At 39.0% G+C, this 20680-nt stretch overlaps 1 protein-coding gene across 1 annotated transcript in view; it reads left to right on the top strand.

Moving 5' to 3' along the window:
- Positions 1-20680, top strand: part of LOC139729550 (rho guanine nucleotide exchange factor 10-like) — a 107966-nt gene that overhangs the window by 12473 nt on the left and 74813 nt on the right. Inside the window, exon 4 of the mRNA XM_071640474.1 lies at positions 10578-10703. Within this exon, the coding sequence (XP_071496575.1) occupies positions 10578-10703 (126 nt within the window). The remainder of the gene's footprint in view (positions 1-10577; positions 10704-20680) is intronic.

Here is a 20680-nt window from a genome sequence, read left to right on the forward strand (position 1 = left end):
ATGGGTTGATGTTTCAACAAACCTGTGAATTTACTGCCTCTTTTCATTCAAGTTGGCTTTATTATGAAATCACTTTCTTGCTCGTGCATGTGTCACTAGAACTTTAAGAAAGGGAGGAAACATGACAAATTGCAATGAAGGTGAATGTGAGGTTTGACCCAAGATCATTTTGTAACAAACTGTCCCACTTCTTCCCCCCCCCCCTTCCCTGTCTCTTTATCATTCTCTTCCTATCTTCCTCTGTCAACACCAAAGAGGAAGATGGGTAAAAAAGAAGAGAGAGATCCCAAACTGTGCTCCCCCTCCCCCCCCCCCCCAAAAAAAAAAGAGAAAAGGATTGATTGCTGAGGTTAATGTAGGCTTGCCTCACTCATTCTGTGGCTGCGGCCGAGGGGCGGGGTGGGTGAAACGGGATCGGGCGGAGCACCCTGGCATCCTCCTCAAATCTCCCCCATCTCAGTGGTTGTGTAAATTGACATGTTGGCCCGAGCACCGTAGTCCATCATGGGCTGCTACCAAGGATGAAGAGAGGGAGGGGGAAGGGGGAGAGGAATGTGGTCTTGGTGGGAGGATGGTGATGATACTCCATTGATGCTGTGTAAGCACTTCAAAGAGATGGTATATAGTTTTGGCTGAGATTGGGGTTCAGATTTTTTTGTGTGAGATAAATAGAAACCTCCTTTATGAAATATGAAAGAGTATACAATTCTAAAAGAAATTCAAAGTTTATTTGATGAAAATCACTTTTGAAATGGCTGAGATATCAAAAAACAAAGTGCAACAAAGTGGTCCTAAAAACAGGTGGATCCAACCTGTTTTTAGAACCTCTTTGTTTTTTGGATATCTCGGCCATTTCAAAACCAATTTTCATCAAATAAACTTTGAATTCCTCTTTAATAGAATCGTATGCTCTTTCACACTTCATAAGAGGTTTATCATTATCTAACAAAACAAAAAAAAAGGGAAAAAAAAAGGAAACCTGAAACACCATGTCAACCAAAACTATACCATCCCCGTAAAGCAGGGATATGAAACAGAGATAAAATGAGAAAGGAAGAGAGAGTGAGAGAAAGGCAGAGAGAAAGAGAGAGAGAGAGAGAGAAAGAGAGAGAGAATGAAGAGAAATGAAGAGTTTGATAGCAAAAAGGGTCCAATCACCATTTTTAAACATCTTAAAATAAGTCCATCATCAGATAGAGCAAAATGAAACCTTTCCAGTGACAACTCACTTCTTCGGTACATGATACATTCTTAATTAATGAGGTTATGATTAGAAATGTTCCATAATTTCTTATTATATTCTTTGTTTTCTACCAGCTGTTATCACAAATGTCTATAATTAACAAGAATGGAGTTATCTCTTTTTTGCAATCAAACTCTTCATGTAAAGAGAGGAGTTAACAAGCTGCAGTTAAACAAGCTCGTTAAGCAGAGTAGAAACATATTGGAGGTAGAGCGGGATTGAGAAAAAGATGATAGAGTTTAGATGATGATGAGTACCAGAAGATGAGGGAAGCAAGCAAATTAGGGGTAGGAATAGAGAGAAAGAAACGAGGGGGGGGGGGGGGGAGAGGATAGAGAGGGAGAATGTAGACTGCTCAGTTCAGCAGGGGGGTTCCCCCTTGTAGGACATTCACCTTAGAGTGATTAACAGAATGTCATTTAAGTGCAGCCACAAGGCCCCATCAAGACCTAAATAGGACATTACATATACTGGCCTGATCTATCTAACACCTTTTTGGCTTCAACTCCCTCAATTCGCCCCACCCCATACCACCACCCCCACCACCCCCCATCCCCACCTCCCCCCATCCCCACCTCCCCCATCCTCAAAGATACTGGTAAGTAAACCCCCCCCCCCAAAAAAAAAAAAAATAAAAAATAAAAAATAAAAAAAAATAAATAAATAAAAAAAAAAATAAATAAATAAAAAATAAAATAAAATAAAAAAATAAAACATAAATAAATGAAATATAAAAAAAAATAAAAAAATAAAAAATAAATAAATAAATTAATTAATTGATATACTATGATCTGCAGAAGGATTAGAAAGTTACAAGTAACTTTATCTGGAAGTAGAAACTCCTCGCAAAGTTTAGCTTGCAGTTTATGCGGCGGCAAAAGAATGTTCTTTTGTGTTATGCTGAAAGATGGTTATTACAGTGCCACTGACAAATGATCATATCAATCTACCATACTGGCTTTGATATTGTTGTAAGCAGGTCAACATGGCACATGAAAGTACTGGCCCCATTAAAAGTGGTTAGAAAATTGAGGTGATGGTTAGAAAAGTGAGGTGAGATATATTAAAACAAAATAAACATCCAATTGACAGTTATTTGGTTGGAGAATAGGTAATCTCTAAAAAATTTAGCCGACCCCAGCAGTGTAAACAATTTGGTAATCTTGTCTCTAAAGAAGCTCTACTAATATTTAGTAAGTGTATACAGTGAAATAGATCCAAGAAAATAGTTTTGGTTAAGTTTCTGCATTTCAGATGCAAAGTTAGTTATTAGTGTTACGTAAATTATTTAATTGAATAATGTCAAATGCCTAAAAATTTGGAAGGTTAATGTCCTTGTAAATTTATGGAATGATAAGAATGGTCTAATTAATGTGGACACAAGTTCATGAGTTTGGAGGTTATAAATACATGACTGACATATTGCATGAATTTCCATGGTGTATAGTGTGAACACCTTACTTCAAACCAAGTATGTCGGACTGAAGGGATGTTTCAAAGCTATTAATGCAAGGTGCCAATAAAACAGTCCCGATCGTGTGTGTGCACACCTGCTGTAGGAAGACCTAACCTTTCTCAGCAGAGAGAAAAGGAGAGAAAAATAGCACCCTGTCTCTCCAACTGCACACCGCCGTCGTCGTCATGAATAGGTAATACAATCCTTGGGACTGGACCTAAATTATTCTTCCCCCCTCTTGGAAATGGGTCATGAATAAAGGATTATGCCATAAGACCAGGTGAATACCTCCATTGGAGAATTATCTCACCTAACCCCCCCCCCCCCCCCATCTCGAACGGAGAGTTCAGTTGCGGCTGTATTGAAGGGGGCGCCCCATTTATAAAGCCGTGCTTGAGAGTGAAAGAAAAATATTCTCTGATTCTCTGAGTCTCCACTAATGTCGAGCCTTGGTTATCACGTATGATAATTGATGCTGATGATAGCATCAAATCAAACAGTGATAATAAAGCATGCTGATCAAAATCAACTAGCCAACACCACCAAAGTAAGATGCTTCGAGTGCAGTGAAAAAATATTTCTTTTCATCCAGCGTACCTATCCTCACATTATCTGCATCTGACCATTTATGTTTGTGAGTGACTGCAGTGGCAGATGCTGCTTTGGTCGTGGGAGAAACCTTTTAAGGTTCTGCCCGGTGCGTTCATCTCAAGAGTTCATTAGGGTCAATATGGTCTGGCCGTCTGAGACACAAAAGCTCCGCTCTGCAGGCCTGGTTGCCATAGCAACTTGCCAGAGATTGATGTCGTTAAGATAGTGACCAAATGCATTCGTGTCATTGTAATGTAAATAATATAAATCACTTTTCCCCCTTCTCCTCATTACTTGACCATTTACCTGTTAGCATTACTCGCTCGTCCATTTATCTTGTCCTAAGTGTCCTTTTTGGATTCGTTTGGGATCTTTTATTTGTGTATACCCTTCTTGATTAATTAGATTTTTGTGGGCAACCAACTGGGTAGCATTTCAATCACCAGTCTTTTATTGAGCTGACATGTGTTCGGCCGTAGACTGACGTCACTGGCTTGCTGAACACTCGGTAGAAGGTTTCCGCCAACATCCATGTTTCGGCGAATGTAGCATGAAGCCCTCGCTCGTTGCAAGGTGAACCTGTCGCCCAAAATCGAGCATGCAGATTGGCCCAGTTCGGTAATAATGACTGTTCCACTTAATATCAAATGGGTCAAACCTGGTTATTGATTTATTCTTCAAATAGGACAACGTGCCTTCTTCTTTTTATTCTTTTTTTGTCAAAGTTCTGGTTAGTTCACCCCTGTAGCTTTTTCCTCATACATTTTCATACAGATAGCTGTGCTGTGAACTTTGTACTCCCAAGAGGTCCAACTCAGCCAGTTATCTCGTCAATATGGAAAAAATATTCATTTGAAAGAAGAACAGGAAAAAAAAAAGGGAGGCGAAAACAAAATTAGAGGGGACGATTTTGGAGCAATAGATAGTAGACTTCCTTCAATTCAACCCCTGACCAGCACTATTCATGGGCTGCCTACCAGCTGCGTGGATTTCCCCAGGGTGGCAGGATGGGGGTGGGAGGGGGGGGGGGAAGGGGTTATTTACCAAGTAATGATCCTTTTAAATGATTGCTTCCTCCAGCCGTCAATGTGATACGTCCCCCTCCGCCCCTCCAGGTTCGGGGATAGAAAAAGGAAAAGTGCACTCTCCACTGTCTGTTCACCTCTGTATTGGAATATAGACTTCGTCTCTCTCCCTGTCAATCATTGTGTCACTTTTTTTTTTTTGACGTGGTATTGATTTTTTTTTCCCACCAGTTTGTTTCTGTAGTTGCTTATTGTTGTTGTTGAGGTATTTTTGTTGGTACATGTATTAGTAAAAGAATGGAAAATTGTATTATACTGCCCTTTTCCTGACATCAGAATATCAAATACTTCATCTGAAGAATAAAGAAAGCTTAAAGGCCCTGTTTACCACTGGGAGCAGTGATTTAAAAAATGTTCAAGATAGCACTTTTGATGCATATGTGTAGGTCAGCCGTATCACAAAACATCCTGCCGTGTAAAATTTTTGCAATAAAGCCTAAAATATAAGGAGATATCACTATTTTTCTCTTTAAACCATAACTGTAGAGGGTTTAGTCTGGATTTTTTTTATTATAACCATTGTTCGCAATTTGTATATTTAACAATACTTAACATCGATTATACTTGTTCAAAGTTTTACATTGGCTGTTTCTATCCCTAACTCACATTTTAGAACTATTTTGAAGCACTAATGCTGGGTTTTTGATTCATCAGCAAATGGTAAATTATGCCTTTAAGACTGGCAAATTAGATATTCATAAATTTGACATTTTTGTGTTACTGAATATCTTTAGAAAATACCTTACATTTTTTTTTTTCGCATGTATATCTTTGGAAGGAATTTTATGCTCTGCCAACATTGCCTGAGGGTGTATTAGTATGATTTTTCCTTTGCTACACTCAAAATTATCCTAATGACATATACACTCACACACACATACCCAGTGCATGGCTTACAATGTGTTTCAACCCCTACTGTAAAATTTGTAACTTTCCTCCATTGTGCACAAACTTGCATCAGACACCATTACCTTTTTTCCTGCCAACATTGGCATGCGAAAAATCTCTTAATGCTTGTTGGCACGTTCCGCCAATCGTTGACAGAAGATGAGGCAAAAAATAACCGTGAGCTCATCGGAGGGTTAACGTCGTCGCGGTTTCCAGTTGAGTCACCTCAAGTGTCCATGTTCAGTCAGGGATGGACGTCCGAAGGTAATCGGGAGTTCAGTCAACTCGGCTGAACTGCCACTTACTCCCTTGGACAGAGAAATGGGGCATTTATTGTTTGGCAGACGCTCACTCTTTGAGGGTGGGTGAGGAAACGTTCAGGATTGATTAAAATGCCTTGAACTAAATGTATTTATTGTTCCATGAAATACATGTGTGTTGCATTTCTTTTTAGAGAAATGTTTTTCTTTGTTCGTAAAGGTTATTTAATGTGATAAATCTGCGTATCAGAGCAATTACCTCCCAGCTAAATACTGGTTAGTGATAAGGTTAGAGTAAAGATTAGGTTAGGGAACTTAGATTTAGGGTTAGACTTTGGGGTTAGGGTTAGGTTTTGGTTCTGGATTTAGGATTAGGGTTAGGGTCAGGGGAAGGGTCTGGGGTAATTGCCCAGGGGGTAATTGCCCTAGACCTATAAATCTGAATTGGATTGAAATGCAACCAAATAAATGCATAGTGGTTTGAAAGTGGTTACTTCTGCACTGTGAAAAAGCTTGCATTGTATGATATACAAGGGACTGCAAAACCAGAAATGTTAATGTGCACTTTTCATTTCACACATTTTGTGAGAGCCAAGACATGCAAAATTCAAATGCATGCAAAAATTCTTGTCTACACCGTATGCATTGAATGCCATTGGCAATTTGCGAAAATTTCATGCCGCGAAAAAGGCCGTCAGCTCTAATTCACAAAGATTTCATGCCATGAAAATATCTTGCTTTACAGTAGATGGGAGTGAACAAGTTTGTAATTTGATAAGCTTTTTGCCGATTTCGAGAGAGAGTTTATTATTGATATCATGGAGTCTACGTAGTTTATTTTGAGACGATAATTGCTGCACAGTTGTCAAAAAGAAATTCAATATAATTGCATTTCTTTTTAAAGATATTCCTTTCTGACTATTATTGATGGCTTGGAAAGGGAAAAGGATTGTTTGATCCTGTGTCACTGCGTTGTCACTCATCTCCTGGCATTGCCAATTTGCAAGTGGCCTGATTGCGCCTGTGCTCTATGACATCATGGATTGATGCGATGTGTGTTTATTACAAAGCACGTCTTTCAAAAGTTTGTCATCCAAGGACGTGCCTGAAGACCGTTAATTCACCATGTAAAGTGCCCACTTACAGCTATGCAAAAGGTTGATGATAGAGGAATGTGTGGTTACCAGAGGCTTTCTGCATTGCCAATGTAATGGAATTCTGAAAGCAAATTGGATTCCTCATGTTTTCTTGGTAAGGGGTGTTGGTTGAAAGATTAAAGAAAATAATGTAGATCCTCAATCCTTTCATTAATGTTGGCAAATCAAACTACAAATGGTGTCAGGAGCTGTATGCATTGTCATCCATACTGTATATCTAAAAGATATTTCAATTTTTCATGGCTCCCAGTTACTGCTAATAAGAATGAATTTGCAGATTAAATATATTCTGTTGCTGCTATTTAATTGATTTAGTGTGAATGTAATAACGTTATTGCTAGCTAAAGAAGCCAAAATCAATACATACTGCAAAAGTGGAAATTTTCACATTGTAGAAATTTTGACACATTTTACGCAACCTGAAACTAGCGCAAAAATAAAAGCATGCAAGTATTTTTGCTTGCCATATGTTCCAGTAATTAATGTCTTGATTCTGAAGAATTAAAAATGTGAAATTCATCTTACCTAACCAAGTGCAACAAAATATACACTTTTACCTCACAAATGATTAGTTGGAAAAATATGAAGCTGACAGTCTTTTTATTTCTGGAAATGAGAAATCTTTCAAATATTTTTGTATATATTCCCTTCTTTGTTGTTAACCAGAATTGTCTTGTGCAGCCGATGTTGTGTCTTTATGAATTTCTCCCGGTGGCATCAGGAAACTAGCCTCTTTTTCCAGGCTTTAGGATAAAGTCCTTAATCTCTGTGTCCGTCCCCTTTGTTGAAATTAGAAAGTGATATTCATTTCAGAGATGAGCTAAATCAGCAAATTACTGCTACTGTCAAGCCCAATTATCTTTATTTATGTATTTTTTTCTTCTCTTGTTGTTGGCCACAGCTTTTTGAAATGTAATGAGTTTGTCTGCCGTGGCACACGAATCTCGGGGAATCTATCTGCCCGGAAGCTTGCGGGGATTCGCCACATAGTCTGAGGTTTGATGTGGCGTGAAAATGTATGTTGACGCACATCTCGTGCCGCGGTCCCTCGAGTGATTCGTTTCCGTGGTCCCTGCGGAGGGCGGGCGTGATTAGTTTATCGGCGGAACCGTCGGTTAATTTTCATTTCTTTCTTGCGGATCGGTGGTCCGCTGTGGTTTTCACCTGCCGAGATGCTGCAAGCGACTGGATCTTGTTGCTGGTATGTTTTTGACCATGATGGAGAAATAGGTTGGGTGCACAGAGTGAGTATGATGTGAATAATCTCCAGAATGCAGTAGATTCGGTGCAAGAAGGCTTTCAAAAATCACAGAGCTAAGCCGAGTTAATGTGGGGTAACTTTCGGGGTGAGTAACATAATGTCAGTATGTGCAGAGTTGAAAACTTGCTTAAGATGGTGTACATTGAAAAGCATCATTGTGGTTTATGTATGGATGGATTGATGCTTTTAATGTATGTCTGTATACATATCTTTCTTGTCTTTTTTGAAAAGTGAAAGGGTGTACAATCTAACTTCTGAAAAATGTTTATACCACCTGTTTTTTTTACGTTTGCCAGACCTTGCTTATGTTTGAGTTCGATATCTTCTTTCATTTCATTTTGGAAGAGGAAGGAGCTCATTATTAATATTCTGTTTTCCAGCAATCTCCCCAACACCTGTGATTGCTCTCATGACAGCATTTCACATTGGACGAGGGACAGACGAATGAAATATATGCTCTTTAGTAGACTGCATGCATGGAAGAGGGATGTGAAAAAGATGAAAAGAAAAGGGGCCAAAGATAGCCGGTTTGCCGAGGATGTTTGAGAATCACGGTGCTGGCTCCAAGAGGGATGGAAATGATGAGAAGTGGCTGCCGGTCAATGCAAGGGAGGATATAAAGATGAGGAGATGGGGAGAGAAAGAGAAAGAAAGAGAGATGGAGGAAATGAAAAAGATAGATAGAGTGGTAGAGAGAGAGCAAGAGAGATACAAGAGAGTGATGGAGGGAGAGAATAAAAGAGATAGATATATTACAAAAGAGAGAAGTAGATATATTAGTAGAAAGAAGAAAAAGTTAGTAGAGATAGAGAGAGAGATAGAGAGAAAGATAGAGAAAAAGAGAGAGATTGATATATTAAACAAGAAAAGTAGATATATTAGTAGAGAGAGAGAAAGAGAAAGATAGGCTGGTATAGATAGATAGATACACACATACATAGATGGGTTGATAGAGAGAGAGATAGAGAAATTAAAAGAAAGAGACATTGATTGGTAGAAGGAGCAAGAGAGAGAGAGAGAGAAAGAGAGAGAGAAAATAGAGATAGATATGTTAGGAGAGGGAGAGAGTGAGAGAGAGAAAGAGATAGGTAGATAGATTGGTAGAAAGAAAGAGAGGGAGAGAAATTGGGAGAAAATGGTGTGCATCTCAAGCTGCCGTTTTAATCTAAAGATGAGACTCCTCATGTCCTCCAGGGGCACTTAGGCAAAGTAGATGTTAAATTCCTCCCGGAGTTGAGTTACAGCGAGAGGCCGAGGAACGGATCGGGCAAGGAAAGAATGAAAAGAGAAGTGAGAGAAATATACAGAGAAATATAGACAGGCAATATCAATATGAAGAAAGAAAATGGCTGAGAGAATAAAAACAAATGCATACAGGATAGGTAAAATGGCCTAAAGATGAAGAGATAAATTGAATGATACAGGTAGACACACACACACACACATTAATATACCTATATATGTTTATGTATACATGTATTCATATATCTATGTGGGTGTGGGTTGTGTGTGTGTGTGTGTGTTTGTATGTTTGTTTATGTGCAGAGAAAGGAGATATATAAGAGAGAGAGAGGAGAAGAGAAAGAAAGACTTGAGAGTGGTGAAGTTTGCAATATTTGTGATAATAATGCCTTATCTTCGGAAAGAGTTCAGCAAATCTACCCAGAAATCATATATGGAAATTACAAGACAAGTTCTTGCACCGTTGCTGCGTGCTGTCAAAAATGATATTAAAAAAAACTGATGATATAAGACGGGAACCTTTTTTTTCGGTGCATTCGTAGAATGTCAAGTTAGAAAGGGATTACTGTACTGGCGAGGAAGATTTGCGATGTGTGACAGGGAAGGATTCTGGAATTGGGCGCAAGACATGATTGTGGAATAGGATGCCAAGGCGAAAGTGATCAGTCATATTTTTGTTCCCTGTTGTATTTTCTTTCTAAGTCCGTATGAAGGACGAAAAGGAGGTGCTTTTAGACCATGATCTGATTTCCAGGTCATTAGTGCCCACTCGCTAGATGCATTCATTTAGAGTGGTCCATGATATATGCCTTCTTGCTTTAATACCCCATACTTTCTTCATCCGCCTGTGTGCATTCTTCTCATACACTAATCTCTCACTCGTGCAATAAACCGATTTGTTTTGTCCATCCGCATCGCTGTGATAATCTTTATTTCATTTAAACTTTCATCATACAGTGAAGCATTCGCATTGATTCATTTTTGTTTATAATTTTTTTTTCACTTGCCTTGAAATTGTTATGCTGTTAATGAAAGTAGTTTTCCCCACCTCTGTGTTAAGGTGCCGTATACCCATCGGCAGTTGTGTTATCTTCACGATGTTGGTGTGTGATGGATATTCATGTGTAGCTGTTGAAGCAGTACTATGCACTCACTGTACAACTCGTGTGCACGAATTGATTTTTGTTTTCCATTGTTTTTTCATTGTTTGGTGGATTATCTGCCGATGTTGTCTCCTTGAGTTGTTTTCTGTAAATTATTTCAACAATTGTACGTACTAATTCATCAGTCATCGACGTCGTCACCATCATCACCATCATCTCTTTTTATATTTTTGTTGCGTTCTCTCCGCATCCTTTCCACCACCTCCTCATCCTCCTCTTCTGCCTCCCCAGCCACCAACCGTTCAGATGAGTACACGGCCTCGCCGCTGCACCTAGCGCATCGCTTTGACGCACTCGAAGTCGATATGCTTGAGGGCGGTATCTATGAAGATGTGCAGTTTGACGAGAGTGAACAAGGTGAGACACTATAAAAAAAAAACAACGAAAGAGAGAGAGAAAAGCAAAGCCAAGCTAAGATGAAGTGATATTTTGTATCACCGAGCAAACTTTGCTTTTCAGCATAAATTGTATTTGTGTGAAACACTAGACGAGTTTTGGGTTTATGTTGAATGAAGCTTGGATGGGTGACTGGCCTAGACTTGCACCAAGATTTAGCTGAAGCGCGATGTAGTCACCACTTGATGATTATTTTGCATCAAGCCGCTACAGGAAGTACGAATGCATTGTATTGTGGGAAATGACACTGAATTACATTGATTTGATTTCATGACCAAAACTTTAATTAATTTATTTGCTGTTTGATTTGCTGCTTCATAGTCACCCAAAATATTCATAATGCCAAAGCACAGACTTTTTAAGAAGTCCATATAATATTAATCTCTAGAAGAGCCTTAGTTTGATTCCTTTTATTCGTGGCACAGCACAAAAAAAAAAACCAAACAAACAAACAATAACTACTTGCTTAAGCACAGAATGTCATGGTTTATACCTGCACAAAATTTGCACTGCACTCTCTTTGTATGAACTGAAACCAATCTGCATATTGTTGTCGATATGGGATGAAATATGTTCCTGTTCTGGCAAACCTTGTTTATACATTATGTGTTTTGTTTCTTCAAATCAGCAGAAGTACATGAATGATTCTCAAAACAGATTACCCACGTTGCACCACACTGTTTTTATCGGTGAACACTACATTACTTTGTATCTAGATGTGGATGGTGTTTGGACAAATTGCAGACTTACACTGCTGTTTTGGACCAGCAAAGTTTATGGCATTTTATAGAAAGGGTCATACTTCCCTCTTTAGTCCATTGTCATGATGCTTTTTGAGTATTCAATGCACTGTTAACCACCTAAATGTGCCAGGGTCATTGGACATTGCATAAAATGCAGTAGGGTAATTGACACTCAAGGCCCATAAAGAGTTAATGAAACGTGTTAGAATGCATTTTGATTCTTGATCATGGAAAGGAGACTTTTGTTTTTAGTCCTGTTTATCTTTATTCAGTCATAATTCTGATAGCGTAGACTTTAAATACGATGATAGTACTTTGTATGATTGTCATGATGTTTGTAATGATTGTAACAAGGCTATGATTATTGACTCTTTTCTTCCTGAAACTTTTGATATGTAAGTCACAGTACATTGTGTGTCTTGTGTTAGCTCCCTTATCAAGCATTGCTCATCAATATGTCAAGATATGTTTCATACACATTTTGTTGTGACATCCGGAAAGGCAGACAGACATATCCCCAATACACGCATACACCCATATTGCTGTGTGTTTACGCCCATTGATTTACTTGTGCATCCTCATGGTGTATTTTATGCGCGCTATCTCCGTTCTTGTCGTGATAGGACACCACTGGCTCATATAATACATGGCGTACTTCAGCCATTTTGTTGAGACATATTTCTCTTCATATTCCACTCATTTGTCACGGGCAAAAATCTTGACTGCAAACAATTAAAGCTCACATTTAGCACTGAAACCCTCTCAGAATGTGCAACCACTTGAGCAAAGTATTAATTTGTTTTTCTCCAGCTCAATTCAAATTGGTGTCACACAATGAGATGGGAAACTTTCAGTTTGGAAAGTGTCCAAATTTTACAGATATGTTCTCTGAAGGAAATACAATGGATTAGTAGATTAAAAGTCATCAGATAGATATGTGGAGAGATTGAAAAGGATATGGATAGATAGGATGGGATAAGAGATGGAGAGAGAGAGAGAAAGGAAGGAGAGAGAGATAGAGAGAGATTTTAATGAGCAACATATATGCAGAGATTGTTTGCTTGTATCTCAAAAGTACATTAACTCTCTCTGTGCCAGGGACTTTGGGTAGTATGTCCAACACTATTGGGTTTTCTGTGCCAATCAGCACTCAAAGCACACTGAGCGTTGATGAATAAAGAAATAGAAAGGTAAAGAAATCAATAGATGGGTGGGGGGGGGGGGGAGCAGAGAGAAATGGTTGGGGTGATATATCCCATAAATTTCCAAGTAAGAGTAGGTGGCCATGAGCAGTTGTTGCTTGAATTCCAGAAATATATCCATTAGACTGAAGATAGATTGCTAGATAAATTCCTTAGAAATTAGTTATTTATATACACATACAATCATGCAATATAAAAAGAGATATAGAGAGATAGATAGGAAGAAAGATAGACAAATAGATTGATGGATAGAGTAAGATAGAGAGAGCCTTTGTGTGTATATGTGTGTGTAAGAGAGATATATATGACCAGATGGTGTGAAGTTGAGTGAATTACTAGGTAGTAAAAGTGACTATTAGATATCTTTAATATAACCTTAGAAGGGCAGGAGGATAATTTGAGGTAAATTGATTGAATTTACCTGTTCTCCTTCACTCAAGAGATGCAGGCAGGGAAGAGATAAGTGCAGGCTGGGGTTACAGTGGGTGTGATACTGTCATGTCTGCCACTTGATATACAGCGCTGACATACACGTTGGAGGTCACGGGTACCCCGCGCCAAATTGTACTAGTGGGACTAAGGTGAAGGTGTCGAATGCAGTAGGCAAGAAAGAAAGAGAGACTGACGAGATGATAGCTATCCGCTGGATGATGATAGCTACCTCTTCCTCGTCCCGCTGCGATTGAGAAGGGAGGTGTAAGAACAAAACTTTTGACAAAATGCCTGCCAAGTACTCTTGTATCATATCCGTCCCCCCTTGTCCTGTATCTCCCCAAGGAGATGGCATGTCAACAGCTAGGGAGGGAGAGAATAAGGCCAGGCAGTGGGTACAAAGTGCATGCAGGTGTCGAGATTTGAGGTCGAAAGGGAGGCGGGGAGGGGGCAGGGGGAAAAGGCGATAAATATTGCATGTGCCAAACGTGCGGAAAATATGGAATTCAATATTCAGATCTCTCGAAGGACGAGTAAGGAATCAGGGGTTGGGGGGGGGGGGAAGGGGTTAATGCATCATCCTTTAAGTTTTGGAGACTTTGCCTGTGGAGAAGTGTATGATAGTTGTCTTCTGGTATACCATAGAAGTAACAAGCCATATGTATGCTGCCCTCTAGAGTTGATACGTATACACTTTGATATGAGGTATCTGGGGTCTTTGGACAGAAGGACTGACCATTTCCTGAGTTAGTGACCAGCAACCACAGTTTGTATGTGTATGTGACAAACCTCCCCCTCCCCCTTGACCTACTGTAAAACGAGGAATGTTTGTGTGCATTTTAATTTTGCGAATTTCGCGAGAGCAGAGTTTCGCGAAATTAAAATGCACGCTAAAGATCTTGTCTACACTATATGCATTAAATGTTAGAGGCAACTTGCAAAAATTTCATGCTGCAAATAAGGCCGTCGGCTACCATTGCAAAAATGTCATTCCACAAAATTGTTGTGTTTTACAGTAAATCACTCAGAGTATCCTTTACCATTTGCCTGTAAGAGGGGTAGTGCACTGTAGAAGAATGACGATGCTTGGTAGGAGACTGGATGTTGCATTGCAATAATGGACTAGAAAAGCACTCTGAGAGCGCAGACCTCTGCCATGCAGCTACTTTCCACCGTGATCTTGCTCTTCCATAGAGATCAGTGATTTCCACCCACTGAAAAATCAAGCGATTTCCCTATATAGAAGCCTTTGTTACGTCATAAACCCTCAGATGCGCGGCACGCCTCGCCCCAGCAGAAACTACAGCATGCACTTTATAAATTTAGTGCGCGCATGAAAACCTAAAAAATGCGCAGCTTGAACTCCCAAGTTCATTGACCCTACCTGGCTGGCAAAATATCTAAAATCCTTCATAAAATCCACAACAATTTACGGATCACTACCAAAATGTAATCATCTGTTTGTTGTGTCATTGTCGACCTTTCCTGCAAGTTTCATCCAAATCCGTGCAAAACTTTTTGATTTATTTTGCACACGAACAAACAAACAAACCAACGGTAACGAAAACATAACCTCCTCCCTTGGCGGAGGTAATAAATCCTATACTTTGCCATGATATGTATACATTAACATCTTGTCATTAAATTCATGATCTTTGGTTAATTTTACTGCATACCCTGTGGTGGAGAAAAAAAATCCCAAGTTACAGTTTAGATATCAAAGAATGTGTCAACAGTATGCGCTTGAGACATTAATTCATCAATTTGCAGGCTTTTGATAATTCCGAGAACCCCCTCCCCACCCCAAAAAAGAAAGAAATAAAACCCACATACACACACATACAAAAACCCAACCAAGGTAAATGACAAGAATATGGCTCATATAAAAGAAAATATGACATCATACCTTCTCAAATTCTAGCAATAAATGATGAAAGCTATAGCGAATAGATATGGCATCCCACCACAGAAATATAGTCTCTGGGTATCAATGAGTTAAAAACTCGTATAAATCTAATAATATGTGGGATGAATATTAAATCTTTGACATTTAACCAAAGATGCAGTCATGTTTTGTAAATTCAAAAGCAAAATGTGATTACTTTTACTTTGTCCCTTTGGAGTACCCATTTTGTTTGATCTCCCTTGGGGATTATTTGGTGTCGTAGCGCCAAAAGAAATTTACTGGTTTTGAGAGCCATTAGCAATTCTACGAGGACTGTGACATTAAGAGCCCATCAAAATATGGAAAACTAAAATTCAGTTCACATCCAAAAAATATTGTGCTTGAAGAGAGTATTCATTGAGCCCGGGAAATGGGCTGGTATGAAGGGGGAAGGGGAGGAAGGGTTGATGGAATATTTTTCTTCTATTTGCGCCGTGGGGACGTCACATCGTTGAGGCTTCCCCGGAGCTCCAGGGTTCCCCCTCACCACCTCCATGCTCCGTGTCGCGAACATGGCGGAACATGCTCGCGGTGTGTGCACAGCGATTCTTCATTTCGCTCCTGGAGTCGCATCCGTCTGGTCGCATGTTTATCTTGGAATTTTGATGAGCGAAATTGGGAGTTCATAAATCAACATTCTAAGTGCTGATTAAACCTGAAGCACAACCCTCTCGGGATAAACTGGCAGCCAAGATAGAAAAATGGGGGTTTAAAAAAAAAGTTTTCATCAGGATTGTTTGTGATTTGTAATGAGAGGCACAGTTGGGTGAATTAAAAGAGAAAGATGAAATTTGAGAAATATCAGGCAGATAGTGGGAGAGCCAGGGACTTTTACAGAGAGACAGACGGACAGACAGACAGACAGACAAGACAGACAGACATACTGAGAGATTTGCCGCACCACAGACACAGAAAAATAAAGATAGGAAGATCAGAAACATACTCCCTCCCATAGATTTTAATGTCCTGGCTTACATAGTGTTTGTGCTCAGGCCTTTGCTGTATTTGGTTTTTGCAACTGTAACTTTTTGTTGGGCCTGTCAAAAATTTCATATAGGAATGTTTTTGTTCAGTGTTTTGACTGTGGACCAAAACAAAGTAAAAATATATATCTTTAATCATTGTTATTATTTTGAGAGTTTGGCTACAAAAAAAAAATATTTAGGGATATAAAGAAGCCTTCACAACTGATTTCTTTTTATAATTTGATGGGGAAAGAGAGGGAGGGAATAAAGAAGAAAGAGAAGAAGACAGATGAGATAGAGAGACAGTGAGCCAGAGAGAAAGAAACATAAAAGAAAGGATAAATGCGTGAGTCTGAGTTGTGACTGCCTTGAAAGTGAGAGACAGACAAATGGGAACATGAGATGGAAGAGGAAAGGACAAGAATAACAACAACAACAATAACAGCAAAATCTTTGCATAGTGGAGGAAAAAAATGTCCAAGATTTAGTTGAGAGAATCCTGAGAGAGAGAGAAAAAAAAAAAAGATGTAGAGAGATAGGGGAGATAGATGAGAAAGCTAGAGGGAGATATAAATAGAAATGGAGAGATGTAGAGATGAAGAGATATAGAGATAGAGATAGATGAGATAGATATAGAGGGAGATAGAGACAGAAAGATAGAGAGATAGAGATAGATAGATATAGAGATGGAGAGGGAGAGATAGAGATAGTGATGGAGATGGAGAGGGAGATATATGGAGTGAGAGATGGCACAGAGAGGGAGAGATAGAAAGAGAGAGATGAATATGGAGGGGGAGAGAGATGTATGCATGGAGGAGGAGACAAAATAGATTTGTGGAGAAGCAGGTGGAGGAGAGGAGACGATGCAGGACATGTACAAAGCAAGACAAACATGTGTCTGGAGGGAGGAGGGAGAGGCACGGGGACAAACAACATAGGGGACAGGAAGGACTATGAAGGTAATATCAACACCCAAAGTGGCTGGCCATATTTAAAGTGGTGCCCAGGAATGGGAGTAGACCTCCTTTTCCAGTGTTGTTCTTTCTTTACCTTTTCTTTTTCATAAGGGGGGGGGGGGGCGGATGGGGTGGGGTTGGTATGCTCGTGAAAAGAGGACTATGAGAGAGACACATTCATGTCATGTTTCGCAGAATGAGCACAGCATGCTGTAGAACTAGGATACAGGCATGCTGGAAGATGACTTGGAATACATTACTGCATACATCAGACATTAAAAAAAAAGAGAAAAGAAATGTAAAATGGTTTTATCCTATAAGATGGACGAAGATATTACATGCTGAGTAGATTAAGGGGATTCATATAGGAAGATGAGATGAATAGAACACAGATAGACAGATAAACAAAAAAAAAGAGAGATAGAGAGAAATAAAAAGAGATGAACATAAAGAGAGTATATGAAATAAGCGAATGATGGTCCATGCCCCACAGTGTATCAGCAATCATAGGATCCTGAGAATCCAAGTGAAGGGGCTGCAGTATCTCATGACATGTTAATCCCCATAACGACAGGTGTTACAATACTTGTTTAGAGGTGATTTTAAGGATTGTGGACAGACAGACTAAAAGATTGACTGATATACAAGGGCAATGTATAAATATATTTTCTTTCAATCTATTTATCTATCTATCTATCTATCTATCTATCTATCTATCTATCTATCTATCTATCTATCTATCTGTCTATCTATCTGTCTGTCTGGCTGTCTGTCTATCTATCTATCTATCTACCTATCTATTTATCCGTCAATATATCTATCTACCTACCTATCTATTTATCTGTCTACCTACCGGTTGACTTACTCAGGCAGGCTTTGAAAATTTGGACTAATAGTACCAAATATGATTATTGATGAACACAGCATCAAGTGTGAAATAGGTAAGGATACAGAATAACAGAGAAGGAAGAAATTTGTAGTTAAGTGAGTTTCTGTCAACTATGCACATAAATTCTATGTGACTGTGTACATGAAGAATTTCAATGCAAAATATGATGTGTCCATTTGCATCAATTTGAGGTATTTGAAAATAAAGCTGGTGAAAAACAGAGAAAATGTGTATGTGATAATTTTTTTACTTCACTTGTATCTATACAAATGTTGACATGTAAACAAATGTCTATTTTCATTTATACATTGATCACATAGATGTACATGGGTACTTGTAGTTCTGTTACATAAAATTGTTTTAACTAATGCAAAGCGACGGATGTTTTCATTGGTTGAGAATGAGAAGGGTGTTAAGTTGTCTCAAACACTATGGGTTTAGTGGCAACTTAACGCCCTTATCATTCTCACCCGATGCTTTTGGCTTGAAAATCAGGGATTCAAAATATTTTGATTTCTTCCATCAAGCAAGGATCATTAGTTGCTGGAAATGAGTGCATGCATGTATGTGCCTACTTTTCATGACATATTTTCAAATCTTAGGACAGAAAAGATTTTTTTTTGTTTTGTAGCTATGACACAGGAATATTTAGGCCTAAGATAGGGAAAAATGACAGATAAAGAGAAAGAAAGAGAGAAGACATTAAAACCAAAAGGAATGCAGAAAGAAGGAGAAAAATAAGAGGATTAGCAACACAAGATATGGTGTAAAACTTAATGGAAACATGATTGAAAAGAAAAATGTCTTAACAGCTAGTCAAATTCACAATGTTTGCTTGTATTTATCCTGGAGTAAGAAACAACAATCACTCAAGTGAAGATTAATACTTCTGTCCGAATGCAGCGGCGCAGCGGTTAATGCATGAGACATCGCCTGTGTTTTGACAAGTCCGTCTCGTTATCTTGGGCTCGGAGTAAAGTAAACACTGCACAAGGTGTGTCCGTAAAGGGGAGAAGGTAGTCTAATCCCAATGATTAAGGCCCCCCCCCCCCCCAGAACAGTCGCGGAGTGCTAATTTTGGGGTGGATTAAGGAAATGGTATGATGAATGAGCACCGACACCGTTGGATTTTTTTTGGGGGGGGGGAGGGGAGGAGGGGTGAGTGTTGAGTGAGGATTTAGGTATACAGCAAATAAAAGGATAAATGGATAGTTATATGGATACAGAAAAATAGAAAGAGAGAGAGAGAGAGAGAGAGAGAATTGCATGTTTCAATATGAGAACAAGAGAATAGAATTCAGAAAGAGGGTGAGTATAATACACAATCATTTTTTTCCCCGATATAAGGTGCGCTCATAGTGAGTGATTGTATCGCTCCTCTGAAATCTGTCGTTAATGCGTGCTGCTTTGCTGGCCTGCATTGTGGAAGAATAACAGGTGCAGGACACTGGCTTTCCAAATCCCTGGTCATCAATAATGCAAGGAAATCAACCAGAGTAATCTCTTGTTCTCTTTTTACTTCCCTGTTTTTTGTCAAAGTAGAAAGGTAAATACTTGTTATAAGAGACGTGAAGATTAAGTAGGAGATGTATAGCTGTGTTGGAATATGAGTTGAAGTATGGCTTTCATCTGTTAAAGTGGAATTCGTCCATAACAACAACTTGGTCGAAGAGTGTTAGAGTAATCCAGAACAACGTATAAATATTTTCTGTTTGTTACAGAAGAGGCATTTGATTTTCCAATTCTTCTTTAGGTTTAAAATGAATCTAACCAAAATGTTGTCTGTCATCGCACTGATGACTTCAATAAATATGCTTTTATGCTTTGTTTAACAAGCAGTACAAAAGCATTACTGTATATGCTATAATTTTCACGTACATAAATTTTCGCGAATTGCCGCTGTCACACATTTTCGCGAGTGGTTAAATTCACGATTGGGGGACCAGAGAAAATATGAAGTGGCAAAGAAAGTGTGAATTTTTAACTTACTAGCAAATAAGAATGATACTAGTTATACACTGCATGAAAAAAACTTACCAGACTCTGCGAACTAGTAAGTTAGAATTCAACATTTTTTAAGTGGTTAAGTCCATCGCGCTAGATTTCTGACGAGTGGTCCCCTTGCCATAATGGATTGGCTCTCTACAGTATTCGTAAGTAGACATGGACGTGCGTAAACAAGCTTAGCAAGCCGTGACATGGTATACTAGTACTGAAATGTTCGTATCATCAAGGCAAGGGATTCATTTTGGAAGGTAATATTTTCGCGTGTTGTTAATTTCGCGAATAGCTCCCGACTCGCGAAATTCGCGAAAATAAAACCCCCGCGAAATATATAGCGTATACAGTAAGTTGTGCAATTGTGATGATTTTCCATTTATCTGTCTTTGCACTCTCCATGTGTATTTCATTTCTACACTTATTTGACATTGAAAATTTTCAACGTTTTTGCCTTCTGCATTACTCTGCTTTAGAACAGTACCTTGTGCCAGTGCAGCAGTTGTTTTGTGACCTGTTTCTTTTCTAGGAAACAGATACAAGTACTTCTGAAGCAAAACATTTGACTCAGCGCAATCTGTAATCAGCTTCACCAGTGCCTTGAGAATAGTCCAGATTTTGTCCTTGTATGCTTCCGTGAAAAGAAATCTAGTACAGAAGGTAGTGTCAATATATCACATATGATACTTTAATCTGTCTTGTTCATTATAGCAGTGATGGCAAGGTCAAAATAAAGAAATGATAGCATGCATTCCATCACGACATGAATAAGGTCAGTCCAGATCAGGGTCTTGCTGTTTCAAGAGAT

Source organism: Diadema antillarum, unplaced genomic scaffold, assembly GCF_040938485.1.
Source record: "Diadema antillarum isolate AM-2024a unplaced genomic scaffold, OU_Dant_1.0 seq00000245_RagTag, whole genome shotgun sequence".
Classification (NCBI taxonomy): Eukaryota; Metazoa; Echinodermata; class Echinoidea; order Diadematoida; family Diadematidae; genus Diadema; species Diadema antillarum.